Source organism: Uranotaenia lowii, chromosome 3, assembly GCF_029784155.1.
Source record: "Uranotaenia lowii strain MFRU-FL chromosome 3, ASM2978415v1, whole genome shotgun sequence".
Taxonomy (NCBI): Eukaryota; Metazoa; Arthropoda; class Insecta; order Diptera; family Culicidae; genus Uranotaenia; species Uranotaenia lowii.
In genome coordinates, this window is record NC_073693.1 from 257,536,069 (window position 1) to 257,563,939 (window position 27,871).

General features: G+C 38.9%; 3 protein-coding genes across 5 annotated transcripts in view; 2 read left to right on the forward strand and 1 right to left on the reverse strand.

Moving 5' to 3' along the window:
• The first annotated feature begins 5,040 nt into the window (after positions 1–5,040).
• LOC129758453 (probable ATP-dependent RNA helicase DHX34) lies at positions 5,041–27,006 on the forward strand. Of its 2 annotated transcripts, XM_055755955.1 has the most exons (10): positions 5,041–5,089; positions 14,309–16,487; positions 16,552–16,746; positions 19,264–19,833; positions 19,893–20,304; positions 20,364–20,646; positions 20,710–20,831; positions 20,976–21,157; positions 26,407–26,673; positions 26,741–27,006. In XM_055755955.1, the coding sequence occupies exons 2-9, from the start codon at positions 14,319–14,321 to the stop codon at positions 26,455–26,457; spliced, it is 3,984 nt and encodes a 1,327-aa protein (XP_055611930.1). In that variant the 5' UTR covers positions 5,041–5,089; positions 14,309–14,318; the 3' UTR covers positions 26,458–26,673; positions 26,741–27,006. The 2 variants fall into 2 exon arrangements, with proteins under 2 accessions (XP_055611930.1, XP_055611931.1); XM_055755956.1 differs by lacking the exons at positions 5,041–5,089; positions 26,407–26,673; positions 26,741–27,006 and having other exon boundaries at positions 20,976–21,240.
• On the forward strand, positions 10,204–10,744 carry LOC129753324 (uncharacterized protein K02A2.6-like). The gene is made up of 2 exons (XM_055749126.1): positions 10,204–10,319; positions 10,384–10,744. Exons 1-2 carry the CDS (start codon positions 10,204–10,206, stop codon positions 10,742–10,744), a joined length of 477 nt encoding a protein of 158 aa, XP_055605101.1.
• LOC129758468 (photoreceptor-specific nuclear receptor-like) overlaps positions 20,996–27,871 on the reverse strand; it is a 57,060-nt gene continuing 50,184 nt past the window's right edge. For both annotated transcript variants that reach the window (XM_055755972.1, XM_055755973.1), the window contains one exon: positions 20,996–21,656. In XM_055755972.1, the coding sequence (XP_055611947.1) occupies positions 21,313–21,656 (344 nt within the window). In that variant the 3' untranslated portion in view covers positions 20,996–21,312. The remainder of the gene's footprint in view (positions 21,657–27,871) is intronic.

Here is a 27,871-nt window from a genome sequence, read left to right on the forward strand (position 1 = left end):
CGATCCGGAAGCCGGAGTTACGTTTGAAGCATGGTTTGCGAAACATGAGGACCCTTTTGAAGAAGACGCACGAGACCTGGACGATCATGCTAAAGTTAGGCTCCTTCTCCGGAACCTTAGCACTGTAGCTCATAAGAAATATGTGAACTAGGTACATACTTCCGAAGAAATCAAAAGAAGTGACGTTTGCTGAGACGGTCATCACATTCAATTCCATCTTTGGCCGTCATACATCACTTTTCAATCTGCGATACCAGTGACTCCAGCTCCAGAAAAACCAATTTGACGACTTCTACACGTATGCCGGTATCGTCAACGAAAGATGTGAAGAATTAAAGCTGTCCGAAATTGATGCCGACCAGTTCAAATGTTTGCTCTTCGTGTGTGGCCTTAGTTCCTGCAAAGATGCCGACATCCGAACGTCTTTACTTTCAAAAATCGAAAGCTCCAACCCTACAATACCGATGACGCTGCGTTTGTTGGCTAAGGAATGCCAGAGACTTCTGAATTTGAAACGGGACACTGCGATGATCGGAAGCACCGGAAACAAGCCGTCCGTATACGCTGTGAAGCAAACCCACTACCGGAAATCTTCGAGCCAACTGCAATCTTAAACGCCCAACACGCCTTGCTGGAGATGCGGTGAAATGCACTATTCCAAGTTTTGCCCATATCAAACGCATGAGTGCAAAACTTGCAAACAAATTGGGCAGAAAGATGGATATTGTGCCTGTTTCAAACCGAAGTCTCGCCGGAGGAGAAACAATAAACCAAAGCCCAAACCCAAGGAATATAATCCGTCAACCAGGTGAACGTCGCAGCCAAACGGAAATTTGTTCAAGCGGACATCAACGGTACAGCTGTTAAGCTTCAACTGGACAGTGCAGCAGATATCAGCATAATTTCTGAAGCGGTCTACAAGCAACTAGGCAGTCCGCCTGGTGAACAACCATCAATCAACGTTGTCAACGCTTCAGGTGATAGTATGGGTCTTACTAAGGAGTTCCGCTGTAGAATCACCCTTCACGAAGTGGTAAAGAAGGAAGATGTTTTGTCTCCAACGCAAGCGGTCTCAATTTTTTCGGTGCTGAATGGATTGAGCTATTTGGTCTCTGGGACGTGCCGTTCAACGCGGTGTGTCGTCAGATTTCTACAAAATGCTACCCTCAAGCTGCTCAGCTAGTCGATGGTCTTCAAAAGAAATTCGTCAACGTTTTCAGCGACCAACTGGGACTTTGTTCAAAGAAGAAGGTTTCCTTAACAGTCAAGCCCGGTTCCAAGCCAGTTTTCCGACAGAAACGTCCGGTTCCAAACGCATCAACCGCCAAGATTGAAGAAGAGCTCGAGCGACTTCAAAATCTGGGCATCATCACAACGGTTTCGTATGCAGAATGGGTCGCTCCAATGGATCGATGGAAAAAGCTAATTTTCCGAGTGGAGTCGCCACCAGCGCTCAGAGCTGTCAAACCTCATGATCAAAGTAGCAGAGAAAACACAGAAAAATCAACAAAACAACTGTATTGTACTAATAGAACTCAAGTGGACAAAAATCGGAAAAAAAATTCAATTAAATTTTTATTAGAAAGAAGACACTTTGTTTAAAAAAAATCTCGTATTTCAGAACTCTTCCATTCTTAAGATATTGAAAAATGAGGAAAAATTTCAAAGATATATATGTTTGATAAAAAAGTAACAAGACAAATTTATGATCACTGTTGAGATGCTTCAGAATCACTAATAAGAAATTGAAGTATGAGAAAATGTAGGAAATCAGAAAAAATGAAATAATTAATGATTTCGGACGAGATCATTTAGGTCCGGCTGATTTTTTTCATGTTTTACGTGGATATTTAACAAGTTCTGAAAAGTTCAGTTCCGATCTCAAGATTTGAAGCTTTTTTAGAATTTCACCAGTCTCAGTTTTTTGATCCTATCCTCTATGAAAAGTAATTATGAAACGATCAGATCAGTTTTCCAGATTTCCAGGTCAACCGTCTTTGACTTTTTAACTAGGTATCCTAACGGGCTACCTATATTGTTCGAACTTTTCAAACGTGTTTTTTTTAGAATTAAGAGCTGGCTAGAAGTGTTAAAAATATGAAAAGGCAGCCACTGAAAGGATAGGGGCCTGAGTTCCGCTCAAATACATGTATAATTTTTCCCATTTTTCATTAAAAATTTATTTAAATTTTATTATTTAATTTCCAAATGTGATCGTGAAATATAACCTTTTGATCTTCCCATCATAACCAAAAGAAATGACATTCAAATTGTTGAAAACATTTCAATACATGTTTTTATTTCGAAATTTTTCGGTGAACTTTAATATAAATCAAACAAAAACTACTCTCCGAGTAGCTCGAAACATATATACAACTAGTAAATTATGGTTGATTATTATTAAAACTCACCGGACGTCGTCGATAATTTCGAAGTACAAACAAAAGCGTTGTTAAAACCAAAATTCCAATTAATATAAGTTTGTCCGCTTGCATGTATGACAATCTCACATAGTGCGTTACCATAGTTGCCATAGTTACCACAGGAATTGTTTTATTTTCATAATAAACAAGAATGAGCGTCAAGGATAGGCATGAAGTAAACATGGAAAGTTAGGCTGGCAGATTTTTTAAGGTTTTAATTCATATTGAAATGAATTTCTTTTTCAACAAAGTAAAAATAAATATCTGATCAAGCTATTGCGGTTACTGGGAAAATTTCTAATCGAGCGACGGTAGCCTTCCGTGCGGTAGGCTAGCCGGAGCAGTAAACACAGTTAAAAAATTCACTCTTACTCACTAATTTCAAAAGTTAAGTTAAGAAGTAAATTCTTGAATCAATCTTCAAATCATTATTTTGCAAGAGAGGACAAAACATGAAGTCATCGGAATGAAATATTATTATTCTTAGTATTCATTGAGATTGAATTAATTACGAGCGTTAAAATCCCAGACAAAACAAAAAATATTGAACACTATTGAAAACACATTTTTCCATAGCCTGAGAATAAACGAATTTGGCATGACGAAGATTTTTGATGCGATAAATGCGTCTTTGATACTTTATATGCTGGTCGAATTCAATTATGTTGTCGTTAAAATGTAACAAATCGTATATGAGAAGTTAAAAAAAGGAGTTGTGTACGGATAATGATCTATTATAGGAAATAATACCATTCGCATCGCAAAAAATTGGACTGCGCACTCATAACTGCGAAACTTGTGCGATCTGTCAAATCAGTATAAAATATGTCGGTTTTCTACACGCTAACCGCTTTTCAGTTAAACTTTATACGGATAACTCCGACTGCAAAACATAGCACGAAATCCAACATTTAATGAATGATCGCTACCGTGTCGTCGAACTCTAAACTTATTTAAACAACTACAGCGTTTTCTTTTTTTTCGTGAATTTGTCCGCTGATTGACCCCATCGTTAACTGTTTTTTTTATTATTCATTTTTCCGTGATTTCGACCGCTGATTGACCAAGCTCAAGGCAAACACAATTTTTTGTTTTATAAACAATAGATAATCCGATAATAATATTTGGTATACATGTTTGTTTGACAACTTTTTATTAAATCATCTTTAAATGTTTTCCGCTTGTTCATCCGATTTAATTTCAGTCGATAAATAATCCTTATGTAGAACAATGCTCATTTTTTTCTTGAATACTGTAATTTTTTTTACAGTGGTACCCTACGGGAGCCCAAATCAGCTATCGCAGAAATAGAAAAAAAGAGTGGATCAGCAATATTCTATGTGCGTGCTTGTTTTAATGAACCAAGTGCGAGTGGTGCGAAAAACAATGGAATTTTATGTTATGCTTTCCAGAACTTTTCAGCACGTTTTCGATCCTGGCAATTTTTTTTTCAAAAACGGGTGAAAAACCGTGCATTCCATTTGAAATTTTCAAATACAAATCCGGGTATTATCCGGTCGAATCAGAGCAAATTTTTTTCATTATTCAAGCAAAATCAGGAAAAGATAGAAGAAACTTGTTCTTTTATTTTTTCGTCGAAGCACATCAAATGTGATCAATGCTTCAAAAAAGTTGTTATTATTTTTGATGAAAATAATTATGAAATATCCGATTTTGGATCAGACATTAAAACAAATCATTACACAATTTAATTATTTTTTTGGTAAATTCAACAAATTATGTGAATACATGCGTACAAAACCGGACCATTGTTATAAAATCCGGGAATCCGGGCTGATACGGACACGCCTCGACATTTTCCTTGAATATTTTGGCACGCCCGGGTAAAACCAGGAAATCTAGAATGCTATACGTTCTATACTATACACTGTCTACGCTACGCTATACGCTGTCAGTTGGAACATCTGAAAAGTTTTTCATATTATTAAAAATAATCTTTTCCATTCCATTGAAGTAATTCAAATGTTTTTGACAGTTTTCAACAGTTGAAGAATGAAAATGTTATGGCCAGTCATTTGATCAATTTACAAGCATTCAATTTACAGTTGAATTGATCTAAAATCTAAATGATTTCATGTCACCCTAACTTAATTTGCTTCAGTACCGCCATCTGATAAATATAAAAAGGTTTTTAATAAATGCGACAGATGGCAGATTTGTATCTCTCTAGCGGAAAACTACGCAGGAGGTGCTTAAAGAAATCCATTGTAGCTGTGCGCAAACCCAACGGCAAAGTGAGGATTTGTGCCGACTATTCTACAAGCTTAAATGAAGCACTCATCCCGAACCAACATCCACTTCCGCTTCCGCAAGACATATTCGCAAAGTTGGCCAGCAAAAAGTTTTTCTCACAAATCGATTTGTCGGACGCTTATCTTCAAGTCGAGATCTGCGAATTTTCCAAAAAGCTGTTGACAATAAACACTCACAAGGGTCTGTTCCAGTTCAACCGACTTTCTCCGGGGGTAAAAACTGCACCTTGTAACGATGCGTAAACTGGGGTTTCAATAAACATAATATAGGTTATACGAAATCGAGCGTGTAAACGACGGACGGGAGGAAGAACGATGCGAAGGAAAGGCATTCTTGTTTACGACTCGGAACGATACACATTTATAATGGCGACGAGGATTTAAAAGCATTTGGTAAGGAAAAGTGAAGTAACTTAACGTACTGTGAATACTTTAGAAAAAGTGGTGGAGGCCACAAATACGAGCCCGCAGTTTAGTGATTAATCTGCGATACCGATGAAGGGAACAATTTAGTGGAAAAAAATGCCAATCGTGGAATTTGAAAATAAAAAAAATGGCGTCCTCTGTGATAAAATTATGAGCAGAAGGATGGCATTCGGAATTTATTAAACAGGAACCTGGAAAGAAAAGTTGATGATAGTGAGGTTTGTGATCATCAACCACAAATAGCTTCAGACTGATTCAGTGTTGGAATCGGCGGTCTGGAACGGTAGAGTTTTTTGTAAATAGAATGAGTTTAGTATTGGTTGCGCTGGATTTGGACTGGATGGAAATCGATGGATTGATGGCTTTTAAGCTACCGCTGTGATTGCCACAGTTTCTCTTGCTTCGAGCTTGAGGTGTCTGGGGACTAATACGGGTTGTGCTGCTAAGAGCGGCAGATTTCATCTAGGCGCGGTGTTTTCCACCTCATGCGGTGCCTGGAGATGTTTTGATCATTGTGATAATGTTCTTCATGCAAAAAAAAAAAATATGAAAGATTGATGCTTTGTGCTAAAGATTGATGCTTCGTGCTTCAGATCTATGCTTCTTGCTCAAGATTGATGCTTCGTGCTAAAGGTCTATGCTTCGTGCTAAAGATGTATGCTTCGTGCTAAAGGTCTATGCTTCGTGCTAAAGGTCTATGCTTCGTGCTAAGGTATATGCTTCGTGCTAAAGATGTATGCTTCGTGCTAAAGGTCTATGCTTCGTGCTAAGATGTATGCTTCGTGCTAAAGATTGATGCTTCGTGCTTAAGATTGATGCTTCGTGTTTCAGATCTATGCTTCGTGCTAAGGATGTATGCTTCGTGCTAAAGATTGATGCTCCGTGCTAAAGAAGGATGCTTCGTGCTCACATATGACTTTTTTGATAGAGATGTTATGCTTCGTGATGACGATGAACGAAAACGTATTAGGATTGATATGCCCTGTGTAAAAGATTATCTGTGTTGGATCGATTGGATCCTATGCTTCGTGCTATTGATGTCGTGCTTTGTGCTAAAGAATGTTATGCGTGTTGGCTGTTTTGGAGGCTATGTTTCAAGGTAGATGATAAGCCTTGTGCTAGAGATGTGATAAGTCGTGCTAAAGATGGTACGCTTCGTCGTGGCGATGATTAGATCCATGCCAGAGAAGAAGATCTTTTGCAAGGGTTAAGATACTCGGCGATAAAGATGCAATAATATTCTGTGCTTCAGGTGACGTGCTTCGTGCTCGTATTTCATAAAGATGTTATGTGCGTCGGGTTTGAAATGATGTACCACGCGCAATTGAAATTCATTGAAAACTGAAGTTGGAGGAATTCGTACTCTGTGTGCGATAGTACTGGTCCATTCCTTAACGGTTTTTTTTTGTAAGTGCAGGATGCTCTATGCTTACAGATGTTGGATGATGCATCTGTGTTGCTAGTTGCTTCAGCATGACATCAGCCTTCGTGAAAGATGGATGTTTGAGAAATGGTTTGCTTCGGGCTAAATATATTTAACATTTTTTTTGTCTATAAGTAGCCTTACGGCGAGATAGAGTTGCACCTTCATCCGGAAGGTATCGTATTACACAAATGCATGGAACATGCTGTTTAGTGATACTTGCTTTGTACTAGACACAATCTTGAGTTATGTCAGAGATTACGTACTGTTAGTAAATGTTAGAAAAGATAGACACGTTTTCGTAAGCTCTTTTTATTACAAACAAAAGTTTAGCCAAGAAATAACAGACATTAACCTGAGACATGCAGGTTCTTTGAATAAATGATCACGAAAATCAGGAAAAAAGCTACAAATTATGAAAATAAATGAAAATGACTTATATATAAATGAATGACGTCCGCTAAATCAATTGCTTAATAAATAGGGCTCTTGAAGAGAAAAGTTGGTGAGTGACGTTGGTTTCAAATATGGAGAGTTTTGGGAGAAGATAGAGGTAAATGACTAAAGGCTAGAGAGTTTAACTCAACTAATTGAAGAGGTACGCGGTCAAGCGCTTATACAGCGTGAAAAAGGTTTGTGAATCCTGATTCAGCATTTCCTCCCTACGAATGGACTTGTGCTGGAGCTTAAAAGATTGACGTGCTTCATTTAAGTTTTATCAGCAACGCACGGGTGCTTCTGAGTTTTTATTATCCGGCAAACATGAATAGGAACAATAAGATAAAAAAAAGATTTAGCGGACATCGATAATTTTGGAATGAATTCAAAGCAGAGAAGCTACAATATCTAATATCTATCGAGTATTATTTCAGCAAGAACATGTATAAATGGATTATATTTTGTGACGACTTAATATTTGGGGAAAAGCTAAGAATAGGTTAGGTCTTTGGATGATAATTTGGATGCGAAATGTAATCTTAAATGATATTTCATATAACAACTAGGCATAACATCCAATGAGGTGCGTGATCTGATTTTTTTAATCTGCGCTATTTGATTCGAGTAGGAATTCTCAGTACGAAAAAAAAAATTGAGGGATGAATGACATCCTGGTGTTAAAATCCTTATGATCAAATAAATAAAAAAAAATCAGTACGAAAACATGATGTTCTTCGCCCTCAAATCGCTGGCGAAACTCGTGAATTGTATGAGGAATCTCACTCGCCACGAGCCGCAGACGGGTTGCTGCACAGCGACATAGAGGTTACTTGATGGAAGAGACTCATTTTTGAGATTCTATTCAATATTCTTTGAGATTTTTTTTTTGTTAGTACATGAACAACATCATAGGAACATGTATGTGCAGGATGGGTAGGCCTAATCCTTAGACCAATGGGTTTGACGTCGTTTGAACAGGAACCGTTGCCTCATTCTGATCATCATATGTGCATCTAAAGAATCGAGCTGTTTTGATATTATTGTTTGATTGGACCAACTAACCAGATCCATGCGATTATGTTGAAAAAAAAGTTCAAACCCTGATCGAGCAAACTAGGTGTAAAAACCTACTGATATTTGGGTAAGGAAGGGTTAGCAAATAAACTGTTTTATACTAAGTTTTGTAATGAGAGGGATGTTTCATAATGACGCCACAGTACTTTCGAAGAAACAATCAAAAACATCGGACTGATGAAACTTTTCAAATACGTGGTGCAAATTTTCGATGGCGGTAGAGGCTGAGATGTCCTCCACAGATGTGATGAGCGTTCGTCAATACGAACGCTCGCTCTGGGCAATTGATACGGATATAGATATCTCTCATATTGATTTGACAGTTTTCGTTACTAGATTCAGTATGATCATACAGAGTTCTGCTGAAATATTGAACTACATACATCAGTCAGAACTCGGGCAGAAAAACTGGAAAAGGGTCTAAAGGGATTGTTGATTCTTGATCATGGTAGAAAACGTGAGAGACGCGACCTGACTTTAAAAAGATTCTGTATAAAGTAAAGAATGATAACATGGAGATCTACATGGGATTTACTTACGAAGAGTAAACGTTCCGGTTTTACACTCGTATTTCGTTATTAAAGGAAGGTAAAACGAAATGAAAACGAAGGTAGACGTCGAGAGGAAGCTAAAAATTTTCGTTCAAGATTCTTAAAATTTGTGAGATTACAGATATCTTTTGGTTCAAAGGATGTATCACATTATCGAGTTCCGAAGATAACTGATCAGTTTTACAACAGGGCGCTCGCTCGGTTAGAACTTTGTGAAATAAATGGTATATATCTTAATCACCGGATTGAAAAGCACTAAGCGGGCGGTACGTAGCATTTAAAACAAAGATCCATTGTAGGGAGGGGATAGTGTCAGAAATTCAACATTAAGTGGAGAAAGGATATGTGGTTATTTGGTGAGACAAATGGTATCCATGTAGAGCACAAATGATGTACAGGACATTGACATTTAATATATAAGAAGGGAAATATCGAACAAATTTGAACTTCACTGTATGTATTCATTACTCATTGTGTTTATTTACAGTCATTCGTCTAACAACATGATACCGTTTGAAATTGACATTGTTTTGATTATATTGTGGTTGATTAACGGAATATTCATTCCATACAACCGGTTCATAAGTAGGAAGAATGAGTTGGCATTTAAAAAAAGGAGGGATGTAACGATGCGTAAACTGGGGTTTCAATAAACATAATATAGGTTATACGAAATCGAGCGTGTAAACGACGGACGGGAGGAAGAACGATGCGAAGGAAAGGCATTCTTGTTTACGACTCGGAACGATACACATTTATACACCTGGAGAATTTCAACATATTATCGACAACATGATCGCTGATTTGGAGGACACAAGCGGATATCTCGACGACATCATCATGGCAAGTGACACTTTGGAGAGCCACATTTCCGAAATCGAGCGGTTCCCAAACTGGAGATGATTGTAGTGCTGTTCTACTGCACCGTTTCTCCGATGGTTTCATCAAGGCAGTTCGTCATGCTTCTCGAACACTCACAAGCGCTGAGAAAAACTACTCCCAAGGCGAAAAGGAAGGATTGGTCCTCATTTTTGCCTGCACAAAGTTCCACCGTATGATTTTTGGCCGGCATTTTACCCTCCACACCGATCACAAGCCTCTTCTTGGTATTTTTGGATCCAAGAAAGGTGTGCCGGTCCACACAGCAAGCAGACTACAACGGTGGGCACTCGTCCTTTTACAATACGATTTCAAGATCGAGTTCAAATCAACTGAAAGCTTCGGGCATGCAGACGTCTTATCAAGATTGATTGGACAACATTCCAAGCCAGATGAAGACTACGTGATCGCTAGCATGCAACTTGAAGCCGACATACGCAGTGTACAAGCCGAATCTGTAGCAGCATTACCAGTCGATCACCAGATGATTTTGCACTAGACCAAACAGGACAGAACCCTCCAAAAGGTGCTCCAGTTTCTCCGTAGCAATTGGTCATCACCTACATCCAACGCTGATTTGCTGCAATTTTTCAAAAGGAAGGACTCATTTTGCGAAATCACGTGGGTCACCCAGGAATGCAGCGGATGAAATCGATTGCAAGAAGCTACGTCTATTGGCCTAACATCGACTGCGACATAGAAGATTTTGTTCGAAAATGCTCCGGTTGTACCATAGCAGCAAAAGCTTCTGTGAAATCAACACTCTCTTCCTGGCCAATTCCGACGGAACCGTGGACTCGTCTACATTTGGATTACGCTGGTCCTGTCCGAGGTAAATTCTATCTGGTTATTATCGACGCATGTTCCAAATGGCCAGAAATTTTTGCAACAAACAGCACAACCGCCTTAACAACGGTAGCGAAAGTTCGTGAATGTATTTCCCGTTTCGATTGTCCACATTCTATCGTCACTGACAACGGTACCCAGTTCACATCCGAACTTTTCGCCAAGATGTGTCAAGAATATGGAATCGAGCACGTGAGAACTCCAGCTTTTCATCCTCAGTCCAATGGTCAAGCAGAGCGTTTCGTCGACACACTCAAACGAGCTCTCCTCAAGATGGGGGAGAAAAATCCAGATGAAGCGCTGCTGACTTTCCTCGAAACCTACAGGTACACTCCGAACGCATCACTTCCACAAAACAAATCTCCTGCTGAAGCTCTCCTGGGTCGGAAAATCCGCACCAAATTCGATTAGATGAAGCGTTCCAGACCTCAACCAACTTTGGTGAACGAGAATCAAAACAAGCAGTACAACCAGAAGCACGGTTCCAAGCAACGGTTGTTCTAGCCGAACGATGAAGTGTTTGCTTTGATTCACTTCCGAAATCAGCAACACTGGGCCCAAGGTATCATCATCGAGCGAAAAGGTCAAGTCGTCTATACCGTTCTTCTAAATGATCCCAAACGCAAAGGATTGGTAAGATCGCATGTTAAGGTTTGCATAGTAGAGCAGCATCAGAAATGACGTCAACCGAGCAACAAATTCCCCTTCAAGTTTTGCTAGAAGAATTTGAGATTCCGCAATTCAGAAGTGGAGATGAAGATGCTGGTCAACCCGCTGATTCCGAAGCAGACGTTCAACAAGATCAACTGCAGACATTGCCAGAAATCATCGATGAAGCTGGTCCATCTCATCCGCAAATTTCTGAAAAGGTTCGGATTACAAGGAAACGAGCTGCGAAAATAACGCCACCCCAAAAGCGCCGATTACCATCCTATTTCCAGTACTACGAACTTTTCTAAGGGGGAGATGTTAGAGATCAAGCAATCCAAGATGAGTTTGTGGAAATCTAAGCAATCCATGGTTTTCACTTTTTACAATGTCATGTGAAATAAATTCAATCTTATTTAAGCTATTGAACAGAACAGTCTTTAATTTATAAGACACAATAGCATCGTATGAGGCCCGCAGATGCTCTTGTGGTATTTGATCCAGGGCTGCTGCTAAATGTCGCTTCAGAACTATTTCAACTTTTAAGTTAGGGACCGGATAAAACTTGCTGGTAGCTCCGAGTTTGAAATTAACCCCGTATAAAAGGCTCTTTCTACGCTTTGCGAATCCCGCTGAAAAAATCAAATCGAAGGAACCAAAATGGCGACTTTCCCTTGGTTCGACGACATTCTATAGACTGTTCCAGAAATTATAAGCACACTCCCAAAATAATAAAAAAGATATGATTTATTTACTTACATACTTAGTATTCCGTCTCACGACATAACTTGACGAACATAATTCCTAAAATTCACTCGGTCCATGACAACCGTTCTCCAATTTCTCGGAATGAAAAATATATAGTTTTATTAAATTTTAATTAAATATTTTATTTGGCATACTGTATCATTATTATGTGTCCTACCCAACACTGTTCTCTTATTTGATGAAAATCTTTAATCATAGCCAGACTTCGCACTTTTCCTTGAACATGACTCATAGCTTCTGCACAGTTGCACTACCCACCATTTTCACCACTTTTGGCCAATCCTTTTCAAATTTTCCGATGTCATCAGCTGGTATGTATTTTCTTAGCATTGCTTTGGTCAAAGCTCAAAAAGTCTCGATTGATCATCGGCAATAAACGCTCCTGGAGGCATTCCTTCATATAGTTCTGGGTGTTCATTGTTGCCGAAGTGACGTGCGTGCTAGATATTTTGCCGCACTCGCAAATTGCCTGCCATACCATCACCTTCTTGCCAAATTTTTCGGTGAAAATGGCCTCATACAGTTTCCGGGCTCTTGGTTTGACAGAAGTGGCTTGATTTCTGTTACTTTTAGGTTTTTTCTGCCTCCGGTACGTATTGAGCCCAAGTCTCTCTTTAGCACGCATCACGTTAGACGTCGGATGTCGACTTTTCTCGCCACATCCCGAACGGAAGCCGACGGTTTCCGTTTGTAGGCATCCCTGACTTGTCGATAGCACAGAACACGGGACCAGATTTTTGACCACTCCTCGGTTCATCTTCAAAAGTACAAGGTTCACCATATTTTTTAATAGCTGTCCGTACTGCTCCGACGCTCACATCCTTTTCTTTAACCAATTTTTTCAATGAGATTCCACTCACATTACACCACATGTGCACGATACTGTGTGAATGGATTAACCCGATACCGCGTCATTCGTCACAAGCGTGCAGCGAGTCGGTCGGTCAGTTAGTCGGCCAGCAAGCGTGCTAGCCTGGTAGCCATCGATGCCACATTTTGATCGGTATTATCAGTGTATCTTATTCTCACCCATAAAACTCTCAATATAACAGAAAAAGATACACTGATAATACCGATCAAAATGTGGCATCGTTGCTGGTAGCGCAAAGTTTCCTCGGTAGATCGGGTTGCTCACCGGTGTTGCTTCCGGGTTGCAAACCTCCGGACAGGTCTGCACTAGACTGGCCCATAACAAAAAAAAATCCTTATATTCCACGCGGCACCCCCTAGGTTGGTGCATTTCGGTTAAAAAATGACTTTCTGAAAGTTTCAGTTCATTTGGTAGAAGCACGAGCTGGCGCAAAAGAATTGAAATTTGTATGGAGATTTTCGGCAAAATCTATGAAAAATCGACATACTTTCACTCTTTGTGTTCTTCAATATGTTTCCAGTATGCTAGAAAGCTCAGAATTTCAGGAATTGTAGTTCAAACAATGGCCAATAAGTTTGTAGAAGATTGTGACGCGATACCAGTTGACTGTGATGAGTTATCCGCAATGAAATGTGTGATTTTTTTCGCATTTCATTGATATATTGTGAACGGATTATTAGTACTAACTTGATCGCATTGTCACACAATGAGAATTACAAATACAAAGTTTGTGCCTTCGGCAAAAGTGTAGCTTATGTTATAACAAATATCTTTGCAAAAAGTTGAAAGAAAGAATTGAAAAACTATAAACTGCTGCATTGTGCGATGACGCAATCAAGTTACTGCGATTATTAGCTCATACACGGTTCACGATATTTCAATGAAATGCGAAAAAATCACACATTCAACTGCGAATAACTCATCACAGTCAACTCGTATCGCGTCACAATCTTCTACAAACTTGTTTGTCATTGTTTGAACTACAATTCCTGAAATTCTGAGCTTTCTAGCATACTGGAAACATATTGAAGAACACAAAGAGTGAAAGTATGTCGATTTTTCATAGATTTTGCCGAAAATCTCCATACAAATTTCAAGTCCTTTGCGCCAGCTCGTGCTTCTTCCAAATGACCTGATATTTTCAGAAAGTCATTTTTTCACCTAAATGCACTAATGTAGGGGGTGCCGCGTTGAAAAAATGTTGTTAAAATCATCCCTTACAAATTTGGGCCAGTCTAGTCTGCACATTTGGCGACCGTGACAGGAGTAAGACCACGCATTTTGAAATGTAATCACAAAACGCTACGTATTTTAGTGAATTATCGCCTTCAGAGACTATAACCAATCTTTACAGCCCACTTCAGAAAGTACCTAACTATTTAAACAAAAAAAAAACAAATAAAGCAAGATCTTCAAAGAACTTTTTTTTACAAATATCCAATAAAAAACCGCGTATCTTCCTCATTTTTAAAATCAGAACGTAGGTACGTTGATCTCTACCAGACTTATGATCCCAAGGAATTCTGAAATTTAATTTTATGAACCTTATTTTTGAATAGTCTGCTAATTGTTGGTAGATAATTTGTATAATTTATTTCAGTTACCTACTGAATTTATTGAATATAAAAAACGTTAACAAAATCAAGCTCTCCTATCTTAATTTGATTGTGAACACGATGACAATACAGGCTTTCAACCATGAGTTATTGGGACCGCTACAGTGGGGATGGAGATTCCGCAACAACTCCTAGGCATGAATCGAAAGGAAAGGAATTAGATTACCGAAGCTATTATGATCGAAAATACTCTGCTGATAAACCTTCAACCAGTAGGACACCTTACAGCGAACAGAAACGTCATGAATCTTCCTCCAGTAGGGAAAGACAAGAGTCACGGAGCCAGAAACATTCCCACGATAGAAAACACATCAATAGAAAGTCGCATAACCGAGATGATTGGGATCTCGGAAGCTCATCAAAGAGAAAGAGATCACAATCACCATTGCCGTTCAAGCATGAAGGTATCGAACCAGGTGTTAGCTACTGGGAATCTGCTATGGAAAAGCGAAAACCTGACGGTGACGCGATGAAGCCAGAAACGTTGAAGTCTAAACGCGAAGGACCTGGTTCGTCTAAACGTGAACCCTCATTCGCAGAATCGAGTCACTCAGAGGAACCTTTACACATGCCATCGGACATCGAGAAGGAAGAAACCAATTTGATAAATTTTTCTTTCCTCGATCACAAGAGTGCATTGAACAGAGTGTTGTTAGGATATTGCGCACGGGATCAATTGGTGAACGATGTGAACGATTTTTGGTTGTTTCTTAATAAGTACGAAACCTTGCTGAAGAAAACGGGACAGTGTATTTTGCCAGAACCATTGGATCCAAACGAAAAGAAAACTGCAGATCATTTGATCGAAAAACGATACAATAAAGCATTTTGTACTCCAATATCCCTAGCGATACCACTTGAGGAGTTGAGCAGTCGATTGAAACACTACGACAGTAGCGGGAAAATCAGTGATTTTAAGTTGAAGCAGTTCTTGCAGATCGTGGTGCATTATCTGGACTTTCGTCAGAAAGAACGCTTCAACAAGTTGAGGAAACTGAGGGCGGCTCAGAAAAACCTACCTGTTGCGAAGCATCGTGACGAAATCGTAGCGGCAGTGAAGAATGAACAGATAGTCATTCTTGCCGGAGATACTGGATGTGGTAAGTCCACCCAGGTGCCGCAGTATTTGTTCCATGCAGGCTTTGATAAAATAGCCTGTACCCAGCCTAGACGCATCGCATGTATTTCTCTAGCAAAACGTGTTGCTCACGAAATGCTGTGCGAATACAGCACCCGCGTGGGATACCAAATTCGGTTCGAGAGAAGCAAAAACAGTCAAACAAATATCCTCTTTATTACCGAGGGTCTCCTGTTACGTCAGCTTGCTTCGGAAGATAGTCTTTCTCAGTATTCGGTTATCTTGTTGGATGAAGTTCATGAACGTCATCTTCATGGAGATTTTCTGTTGGGTATCACCAAATGCTTGATACGAGCTCGTCCGGATTTGAAGCTTGTCCTTATGTCGGCTACAATCAACATAAAACTGTTTGGAGAATATTTTGCCCAAGAAAAGGCTCAGATAATCGAAGTTCCAGGTCGGTTATTCCCTATCAAGTTACATTATATGCCTCAAATAAACGATGTTGCTATCACTGGAACAAGCAGCAAACACAAAACAAGTGATCGGATAAGTCCGGACCCCTATATTCAAATTTTACAGATGATTGATAAAAAATATCCACCAACTGAAAAAGGAGACGTTCTCATTTTTCTCAGTGGACTTAATGAAATAACCAGTATAGTTGATGCAGCGAAAGAATACGCTGAAACGCAGAAAAACTGGATCATCTTGCCCCTGCATAGCACTCTGTCTATAGCCGAGCAAGACAAGGTATTCGACTACGCACCAGATGGAATGCGGAAGTGTATTATCTCAACAAATATCGCCGAAACGTCCATCACGATTGACGGAATTCGATTCGTGATAGATTCGGGTAAGGTTAAAGAAATGAGCTACGATCCTACTACCAAAATGCAACGGTTGAAGGAGTTTTGGATATCGCGGGCCTCAGCAGAACAACGGAAGGGCAGAGCAGGTCGAACCGGCCCGGGAATATGTTACAGATTGTTCTCGGAAAAGCAGTTCCAAGAATTCGATGCGTATACTACAGCTGAAATCTTGAAGGTTCCATTGGAGTCACTGCTACTGCAAATGATTTCGATGGGTTTGCCAGACGCTCGTTTGTTTCCGTTCATCGAATCACCACCGAAAGATAACATCGAAAATGCCATCACCAATCTTAAGCAACACGTGAGTTGTATAAATTTCATTTTCTCAGCCCAGTACCCCAGACGTATTTTTCTCTTGCCTACAGGATGCTCTTACCGTAGATGAAAAGCTGACTCCGCTTGGTAAAGCTCTTGCCAAAATTCCAGTGGATATTTCTATCGGCAAAATGCTGCTTATGGGATGCGTTTTCCAGCAGCTGCAACCAGTCCTGACCCTCGCCGCTGTGCTCAGTGTACAATCCCCGTTTACAAATCGTGCCTACAGAGAACCAGAATGTGAGGTAAGCTGTATCATTTGTAACTTTTCGAATTAGCTTGCTTATGACGCATATTTCAAGAGGACCATTACAGGCCTCTTTCGACATTTAGCCACACGCCTGAAAACTGGGGTTTTCGTAAATTTTTGATCAATATTAAGTATATATAATCGGTTTTAGTCATGTTTTAGTTACATGAATGTTCGTTATTTACTTGTATTTTTTTCCAATTCAAATTATTTTTCATTCTTTTTTTTGGTGTTTTCAATGTTTTGTTTTATTTTTTTTTTTTTAATTTAATGAAATTTTTATCGTTTTTGTCATTTTTGAGTACTTTTTTGTTATTGTTGTTATGAATAGTGGAGCGACCACAAAGTGCTAACACCTCAACTAAAATAACTTTTTTTTGTTTGTAGTCGTTTTCACATCTTTGTATCATTCATTCATATGAAGGATAGTTCCTCAAAAACTGTCGAACTGCTCAAGGTAATAAAAAGAGATTTCGGCATAATTGGTAAAAAAGGTGCCAGGCTCATAAGTCTCAATGGACCCAACAATATTCGACATCAGCTTGACTCAAAATGAACAATAAATGAAGAAAATGAGAAAAATAATAAAATTAAGTCGATTCCTCTGTCACCACTGCTAATCTGAACGTTCTCGAACACTTTTGTTATCTTTGAGTGGTACCTCGGACTTCCAAAGCTAACCTTGTTGGTTTTTTGGCCAATTCCCTTGAGGGAATAAACACTGTGACATCCACTGTTTCAGACTACATGGCTCTCTAACGGTGGTCGGATGTGTTCAACTACGGACCAAGCTTTCAACTCCAAACTTTACATTCCGGTACACCAAATTTTCGCTAGTCGCCACTTAAAAAGAAACACGTTAAGTGCGCTTTGTGTTCACAACTCGGAGACGCTTTATTGTTTGTGTTTGACAATTCAAAACGATTATCGATCTCATCGTGTTTATTTATTTTCGTAGTATTCCGTCTCACGACATAACTTGACTTCCTAAAACTCACTCGGTCCATGGCAACCGTTCTCCAATTTCTCGAACATCCCACAATCGCCAGATCACGCTCCACTTGGTCTAAGAACCTCGCTCGTTGCGCCCTTGCTCATCTTGTTCCTACCGGATTCGTAGCGAACACCTGTTTTGCACAGGATAGTCATCCGGCATTCTCGCAACATGTCCTGCTCAGCCTTCACCACCTTCTGGATACTGGGTTCGCCGTAGAGTCGCTCGAGCTCGTGGTTCATCCTTCGCCTCCACACTCCGTTATCCTGCACGCCGCCAAAGATGATTCTTAATACTCGTCGCTCGAATACTCCGAGAGTACGCAGGTCCTCCTCGAGCAATATCCATGTCTCGTGCCCGTAGAGAACAACCGGTTTTATTGACGTCATAAACAGGTTACACTTCGTGCGAGGGCTAAATCTTCTCGACCGCAGTTGCTTGAAGAGTCCATAGTAGGAACGACTTCCGCTGATCATTCGCCGTCGGATCTCACGACTGGTGTCATTGTCTGCGGTCACCAGTGAGCCGAGATAGACAAAGTCTTCGACTATCTCCAGCTCATCGCCGTCGATCCTGACCTTTTTATTACTGGACAAGCGGGATCGGTCGGTCTCGGATCCGCAGGCCAGCATGTACTTCGTCTTGGACGTATTAATCATCAACCCAATCCTTCCTGCTTCGCGTTTCAGTTTGCGGTAGATCTCCTCCACCGCCGCAGATGATCTGCCGACTATAACTCGTCGAATAACATTTTCTAGCGCCACGTTGAACATCATGCAGGATAGACCACCTTCTTGTCGAAGCCCCCTGCGCGATTCGAATGAACTCGACAATTCACCTGAAATCCGCACACAGCACTGCGTTCCATCCATCGTCGCCTGAAGTCGATGAACAGATGATCCGTAGGGACTTGGTGTTCACGGCATTTTTGGAGGATTTGTCGTAATGTGAAGATCTGGTCCGTCGTTAACGTTAACCGTCCCTCCATGAAGCCGGCCTGATGGCTTCTCACGAATCTGTTTGCTTGTTGCGTTAGGCGGCGAAGTAGGATTCGGGACAACACTTTGTAGGCGGCATTGAGGACAGTGATAGCTCGGTATTTCTCACAGTCCAATTTGTCGCCCTTTTTGTAGATGTGCATATTACCCTCTCCTTCCACCCCTCTGGTAGCTGTTCTGTGTCCCAGATGCGGATCATCAATCGGTGCAGGCAATCGGCCAACTTGTCCGGGCCCATTTTAATGAGTTCAGCTGCGATACCATCCTTCCCAGCTGACTTGTTGCTATTCAGCTGGCGAATGGCTTCCTTAAATTCACTCATCGTTGGGAGAGGCTCCTCTACTTCGTTGGCTACGCCAGCGATGTCCCTTCGATCTCATCGATGAACGATGAAATGAGAAAGCTTAACATCTGGTTTACAGTTATAAGTTATAACAACATTTAGCTCAGATTTTTTCCTAACTCTTCCGGGAGGCCTAGAAGAGTCATTTAAGGTTTCTGAAACAATTTTCCCATACAGCGTGCCCGGAAAACCTTCGAATCGGACCACGGTGACCCCATCACCCTGCTCAATGCCTACAAGGAATGGCTGGAGTTGAAACAGAACCGGCACGAGTATCGCCGAGATGAACAGCGTGAAAGTTCCAAAAGCTGGTGCCGTCGGCGAGGTCTGGAGGAGCAACGGTTCTACGAAATAACCAAACTACGGAACCAGTTTCAGGGTCTATTGCAGGATTGTGGCCTCATGGAAAGTGCCGATTTGGAAAATATGAGCAGTGCTGATCGGGCAATTCGTCATGGCGAACTACGGCAGCTGAAAGAACTAAGAAAAGCTCATCGGATGGAAGCTCCTCGTAGAAGGAAACTGCTTAAGTCGGATCCTTGGGGTACGGAAGGTGGGGAAGAAGATGACGGTAGAGTGGACATTAGAGATGTGGAGTTTCGTTTGAGTCACGATTCTTCCAAGATTCAGGATTTAGTATCCGGAGCTACGGCCTGTAGTTATAGAGACTTGATGACGCTAAAATTGATTCTGGTTAGCGGACTGTATCCTCAGGTCGCAATAGCCGACGACTACAACTATTGCAAGGTATTACGGTGTGATTTAGATTTCCTGTTGTGTTGTTTCAACGTTTATTTGTCTTTCAGAGTCCCACCGAACAATTCTTTCACACTCAGAATAAACCGTATGCAACACTACATCCGATGAGCTTTTTCGGTTACAACTCTCAAATTCTTCAACTTGATGAAAACGACATTGTTGAAAAAATTCCACCATTCAAGTCACGACAACCTTTAAGTTCCAAACATCAAATAGTCTGTTACCTCATGCTGCTGGAAACCAACAAAACCTATCTGTTGAACACTTTGCGTATGCCAGCAGCTCAAACTCTTCTCCTGTTTGCCCATACGATCGATACTAACGTGACCTTCTCGAGAATGGTTTGCGATGGCTGGCTATGTCTGGATTTTCCTGCTCCCGAAAGTGGACAGACATTATTGTTCCGGGCTACCAAGCTTAGACGTCTGTGGAATACCATGCTGGCTGAAAAATTGAAAGGTATTTTACTCTAAATAATATTTAATTTACAATTTACAAAAGAGGGTCTTCTTTCACAGTTCTAACACAAGCTGCTGATGAGGAGCTCACTAAAGAGAAGCGGGAGAAATCAATCGAACAAATGAACCGGGAGCTGTGGCATGATTTGGCTCAATTTATGAACACCGAAGTCCTTTATACCATCAAAAGATTGCTTCCGGCTGATATCAAAACCTTGTATAAAGGAAACACAGACGACAATATATTGCCCTTAGATCCTAATCCGTTTGCTGAAGAGTTCCTGTGCGTTAAGAACGAAGTTAAAGGTGGAGTTCATGTTACGGAAAATATTTTGTACGGATGGTAAGCTATAGAAATTTACTTCTTCTAGTTAATGAGTCATGATTCTAATTTGAAAAATTTTAGTCTTATAGAAACTGAATGGAGCTTGAAGATGTTCGATGATATAATGGACAACGATTGGCAGTGTTCCAATTGCCTTTGTTCCTATAATTTGACGGGGATGCAAAAGTTACAACATTCGGTTGGTAAGTACTTGAATCTCTGTATTTTCTCAAACCTGTTATGTGTACTAGTTGGCGCCTTGCATACTGAACTTATTTTTTGATAAAAAAGTCTAATCCCTATCCCCTTTTTCAACTATTCCTTTTCTCATTTTTTTTTTAAATCAGTATGCAAACCTGAAGAAAAGCTCGAAACCACAGCCGATTCGGCTGCAAGCACCAGCAGCTATCAGAAACCAAACTCTAAAAAGTTTGATTGTGCTACGTGTAACAAAATTTTATACCTGACAGCGATAGAAATTCTGAAGCACAAGAAAACTTGTGCGCCCAAAGTGAAACAAGAACCGAACGTAAGTCATTGATTAGATTTATTGCTAAATTACACATCGATCTAAGGATAAATTTGGTGAATCACATCCAGCACTACCGACTAGATAGCGTAGTCTTGACTAGTATAATTGCATCCGAACTGTCCGTTGAGCTCGGCTAAGGGTTATTCTTCAATCTAAGTTTTCATCAAATCTAGTAATAATCGTTCAATGGCAACTTCGCCGACGGTCTTCCGAAATAACATTTCCTGCAGTATTTTTGGATTGGCAGCTGCCCTGATGCTTGGAAGCAGCAGCAACAAATGGCCCAGCCGAACGCCTCCGCTTTTCTCGTGCAATAGGGTGATGGTTTGGTCCTGAAGCAATAGGATCTCGTTGGCTGAATAGAGATTCGCGTTGTCCGGTCGGAATAATATGAGAGCTTTCAAACATGCAGCTTCGCGGTAGTCCACGTGTGTTTGTGCAAATTGGTGAATTGCCATTTGCAGTATCTTTGCAGAGGGATTGCGTACAATGAAATCTGAAAAAAGTATAGAAACAAAAAGAAAATAAGAATTCACGCGGAAGAACTTCACTTATTCAATAAGGCTTGTACCACTTAGAATCGAGTCACATACAATTTCCGATTTCTCCATGAGGAAATAACGTACAAAATTGGTAGAAAATATGTTTTTGTAGGGGTTCTATTCAACTTTTAGGGAAAAATAGATTTTTTTGTTGTTTTGATGATTTTTTAACTTTTTGTCGAACTACTTATTTTGTCGAAATATGTTATGAATAACCCAAAAACGCGACACCACTAACATGTGTAACATGCTGGAATCGATGGAGAATAGTTGAAGGATGAAATTCGTACTTGTTCCTTCAAAACTTCTGGAACTGTTTTTATTTCGATTCCCCCGGTTTTCACCGCGAAAATTTCATCATTGCGGGGGAAACGTATCTTTCAACCAGTGTTCCGAATGTCACTCATTTTCAATGAATGTTTCTGCTTGCACTTCGCACCTGAACGGTCGGGTTTCGTTATTGATTGCTACTGGACCTACCCGATCATCGATCGTTCAATTCATCGCTAAAATACAGATCACCTCGTACGATGCTTGCTTTCAAAACAGTGCAGCACCATCATCAAATTGGAATCTCACCAATGCGCAATGCATATGGCGAATCTTGTTGGTCTTCGATCAGGAGTGAATGGATCAGGCAGTGAGTGAGTGATACATGAAGCCGATCATTAGCGTATTTTGTTTGATTTGATATATAGCAAATTAATAAATTTATTTGTTGTTATAACGTTTTTTAACATCAGTATGATCAAAATCAAATTGAAGTTGGTTTTGTGAGGGAAAGATGTTCACTTTCGCCATGTTTTTCAAATTTTACAAGTTCTCTTATTAAACTGTCGTCCGTCACGTTAAAACTACTGAGAATTTATGGTGTCCCGCACAACTGTTTGATTTTTCTCGTCCTGCAAAAAATAATTTTGAATTTCATATAATTCAGGCAGATACTGAGTGAGCTACATTCAGAATGGATCAGTTTGTATCTCAATCATCTCCGATATGCGATGTTTGCTAAACCGATAATTCTGAATGATGCGACTCGGTTTGCATAGCTGATAGGAGCGCTGATCGAGATTGCATACCAGCCAGGCGAAGCAGTTGCGAGAGGCGCTATACTATTATACAATCTGAATGTTTCCAACAGGAAACGCATCCTGAGTGTTTGTTTTGATTGATTTTCGGAAGACTGCTTTCAACCATTCCCCATCGATTTCACAATGTCACAAAACCTAGTTTCGTCGCGTTATTGAGTTATTGACTAAATAAGATTTTTCACGTTCATTTTCACGTTAAGTGTAAATGGGCCTTTAGTACTGAATTGTTAGTTAGTAACAAAAAGATATGGCTCTTTCTCGAAAAAAATAAAAAATAAATAAATCAATGGATAAATTAAACAACATTGATTTAATTACCATCTGGTCAGATAAATATTGCCGCAACCTGGATTGTTTCTATATTGGTAAACGATTTTGTTTTTTCCGAATGATAATGGTTTCAAAGCTGTTCAACGCCGAGGTATCGGAAATAATCTCATCACGGAGAATAATGCATAGTTTTATTAACAATGTTTTGCCAATATACTCAATCATATTGATGATTGATTCTCGACCAACTATATTATTAAATATTAAACTATATTTGTATGATCGGTTTTATGAATTCAACTAAAAATATGATAGCTTCAACTACAATTGTATGATTAATTCAACTATAAATGTAATAAATTCAACTATATATACTGATTGATGTTGTGCATTCAACTAAATATATTGTAGATTCAACTATACAGCTATGGTTGATTTAACTATAAAATGATTTAATCAATTATACTTCTATGATTGATTTTAAGCTTTCAACTATATTTTTAGTTGTTTTTTCTGTAGTTTTCTTGCATTTATTTTAATTCTGGTTTTATTCAAATTTTGTTTATTTGTAAGCACAACAAAGATTATCTTAACAACGAATAATATGATAATGCTTTGTTCGGGTTAACGGTCAGAACATCAATTATTTTGGCATTGTCCAGCCATTTCTGCTCCCCGATGAAACGCAACCTCCTTTGGTAATTTTCTCCTGTTTTACCATTGGTAAACACGAGCTGCCTGCTGCTGGGGGCACACTAGCTACACTTATGTACATGTAGTGTTTGGATGTGTAGCAATTATTCAAGTATCACACAATTAATCATAAAAATTTGGTTGAATTTTCTATATTTATAGTTTAATGCCTAAAACCAAGTTAAATCTATCATATTTACAAATGCATCAATTATACCATTATTGTTGAATCTATTATATTCATAGTAGATTGCGTAAGGTCAATCATCAGTTTGTAATTGGGTCTATTATATCTATAGTCGGATGAAAAAAAATCAACCACGCTTTGATGATTGGTTATAGCTGACATAATAAGAACAACAATCTTCTTTTTTCTCCGCGATCACCTTATATTATACTGATTAATGAATCCGCAATTTTCCGTTTCCGTTTCAAATAAAGAAATCACAAAAAGGCAGTGAATTCGTGCACCCATAGTAAAGGACCATGTTTATAACACAAATTATCTTTCGAATTTATAGAAACAGTTATTTTTTACCATAAGCATACAAAAATAATTTTGGATGAATGACGGTGAATTCGTGTACCTATGGTAAAATACTGTTCTTATAAAAAAACTAAGCTTTAAAACCTACAATATTAGATATATAACAGGCATGTCAAACTCGTTTAGGTGTGCGGGCCGCATTAAAAATTTTCTATGACGTAGAGGGCCGCAGCCAAAATCAGTTAAATCGGTACATTCAGCTTTAGTTTTTTTGCAGTAATACTTTACATAAAAATCAGTGGTGTTTTTTTTTGTGACAATTTAAGACGGGGCTACGCGGGCCGTATTAACCAAGGCCGCGGGCCGCATGCGGCCCGCGAACCTTCAGTTTGACATGCCTGAGATATAATTATCGAAAACTTTGCAAAATAATTTAATGAGCAGTCTTCGATCAAAAATGCAATTGCTAGTTTACGATTGCCTAGAATCTATTTTTTTATTGATTCACTGTAAAAGAAGACTATAGAGAACAGAAAAGTGAAAGAAGTTAGATTTGCTCCTAAAGTGATTTGCTTCTACTGTTCATTTTAAATCGTGCTTAGACATAATGGGACACCCTATAAAACGATATCAGAAGAAAAAAGTTAAAACTATTGTTTTAAAAAACCCCTATTTACCAGTCATTTTGAAAGGTAATAGTGTTACTAAAAAAAAAGTTCAGTCTCTTGGACTCTTTTTTTATCCAGGATCGACTGTATAAATAATCAGAAACTTAATAAGTTTTCTCTTTATTCAATTAACTATATTGATAATCTGTGTTTTTCAAGAAGAGATCGAAAGTATTCTTCAACATTTTCAAAGTAGCTGTTTATAGCAGATACAACTTTTTTTTTCATCAGAAAATTTTCAACGTACTGTGAAACTATTCGAATAGCAATATAAAAACATCATGAGAACATGTTACATTTCAATAAAAGGTAGGATATTTTACTGGGCGATGACGAAGAATTACCTGGTTTATGTGGAAAACGTTATCTATAGATGGTTAGAAAGTTTATTGGTGATTTTAGCTCTAGTTTTTCATTTTTTTTTAATTTTCCAAACGAAAACACACAAAAGCAATTTCATCTTTTTTCCCCCGAATACCAAAAAAATGTCAAATTATTCTTCTTCTGAATCTTAAATTAGTGAAACATCATGTTTTTTTTTTGTTATTCAAACCTTTCTTCGAAAAATAATCGGAAAACGCGTAGTACGTGAAGCGTTTGAAATGCCCGGACTTTGTCAGGTTTTGGAAAAAATAGCCGGAAAAAAATTCTGGTAACCTTAGTCTAACTCATGACACAATATAATATCAACATTTTATATGAATTTTAGATTTTTTTAAGTAGGTAGGAGTAAAAACCTTGCACGATATTCTCTAAGCCTAAGACGATATTTATCATCTTATATCGACTGATAAGAAATGTTATTGTTGAAACAATTCACTCAAACGGCCATGTAAGCTTAAACCCCTACTAATAAAGATAACGTCATTTTAACCCACGAGTATGCAACGGTATACGCGTGTGAAGAACATCCCAAGTAACCAAAAGTTCCATAAAACAGGCTCTTAGAAGCTTACTCAGCTCACGATACTTTCAAAGTCCATAGTTGAAGCTGAGTAGAAGGCTATTCAGCCTCCACACGAGACCTCGAAAAATAAAAATTAATGAAAAAAGAATCATACTTTTCCTTGCTTTGGATTGTTATACCTATTTATTCTAATTTAATGTTGCTTTGACTGTGAATGAGTTTTATACTTACTTGAATAACTTGCATGCTTGAAGATTTGAACCTGAACCAACGAGGTGAGAACTGAACACGCTACCTCTGTACCATGGCCAATACTTAGATAGCTGTTATTTTAAACATCAAGAAACTTAGAATAGGCGATGGAAGCGGTGACGAATTTGGGTGATGGTTTTCCACTAGTGCAAGTGAGATGCAGCTAATATTTCACCCAACTTTTGACAGATGTTACGGGTTTTTCTTAAGGAGAGAAAGAATAACTTTTCGCTTCCATCGCCTATTAACGCTTTTTCAAAGCAGGCGATATTGTAAAAATGTAAACATTCATATCTATTTACCAAAGGTGTATAATTTTTTTCCAAAACAAACTAGGAGGAATCGCTGCCCAAAACTCAAGACACTACGATCAACATTCAACTTTAACAACAAATTTCAAAACCTCGTCGAGTTTTTTAACTCCAAAAACATCAACTACTTCAAGGAACTTTGCAAATTCGAAAAAGAAGCCAAATTGAATCTCTGAAACCAGCAAAAACGCTTACAACCGTAGGGCATATAGTCAAGACACTAGCCCTCCAATAGGAGCACCGCAGCTCCGAACAGAAAGAAGAAGAAGAAGAAGAGGAATCGAAATTAAACGTGAGTAATTTATTTTTTTTTGTTTTTTTTTTTGATTAATTTTCTAACTATCTGTTTCCAATTTTAGTTTAAAAATGGAGAGGGCTTTCATGTGATTGCTCATCAAGGTTTTTCCCAATCATGACAATCAAGATTTGCGGAACTGTTTCAAATATAGATAAGGAATAGAGAAAGTTAGATTCAAGTTGATCCTTTTGAAGAATATTGCTAACAGCTGCGAAAAGCTACCGTCGATACTAGCCGGTAATCAATTTGCTCTAGGTGCTGGAGGTTTTCCAGCTTCAGCTGTAATAATAACTTCGCAATGGATAAATAAAGGAAATCGGATTGTAAACAAGGAGATGTGTTTTTTTCAGTTTGTTAGATATGAATATTGTGAAAACAAAATAAAAGTGAAATATATGTTAGATTTATGCCATCTATCCATTTTGATTACAACAGTGGATTTATTTGAAAGATTAATTCGTTGTTCGTATATTCGTAGCACTGACATTTTGTTATTCACTCTTGGGCAAAATCTTAACGCAAACGTTTGCAATGAAATTCTATAGAAGTTCCTCATAGAACCAAAAAGTTCGTATCAAGTTCTGCAAGGAACCAAAAAGTTCGTAAGAAGTTCTGTATGGAACCAAAAAATTCGTTAAAAGATCGTAACGAAGCACGATAAGCCAAAATGGATCCTGGATTATTTAAGGTACTTGCAACGCACAAAAATGTTCAATGCTACTTGTTTAGACTTTTTTTGTTCGTTCAGAATCCCAAAACAAGCACTTATTTTCATTTTCAGTACCTTTTATCCAGCCAAATCTGAACTTTTGATGCACAAAATTAAGTACCTATGCGACTTTTGGTTACTTGGGATGTACTTTTTTTTTTTAAGTTTTTTCACATGGTTTTCAAGCTCTTCATTTATGGGACCATTCAAATATTACGTAACGCGTTTAGGGGGGGGGGAGGTGGTATAGCAGTTTGTTAGAGCAAGTTCACTGGTGTTGGGAAAAGTGGTAGAAATTTTGTCACTTTCAGCACATTTTGAAAATATTTCCATGCAAAAACATTTTCAAGATCTGTGGTCTTCAAGTTTTTTTTAATAACACGTGTTGTAGTTTCGCATGCTGTAATGCAAAAATAGCAATATTTCCATCACATACGGCTGAAATAGAAACAGTACTGTAAAACAAATACAACGCCCAAAGAT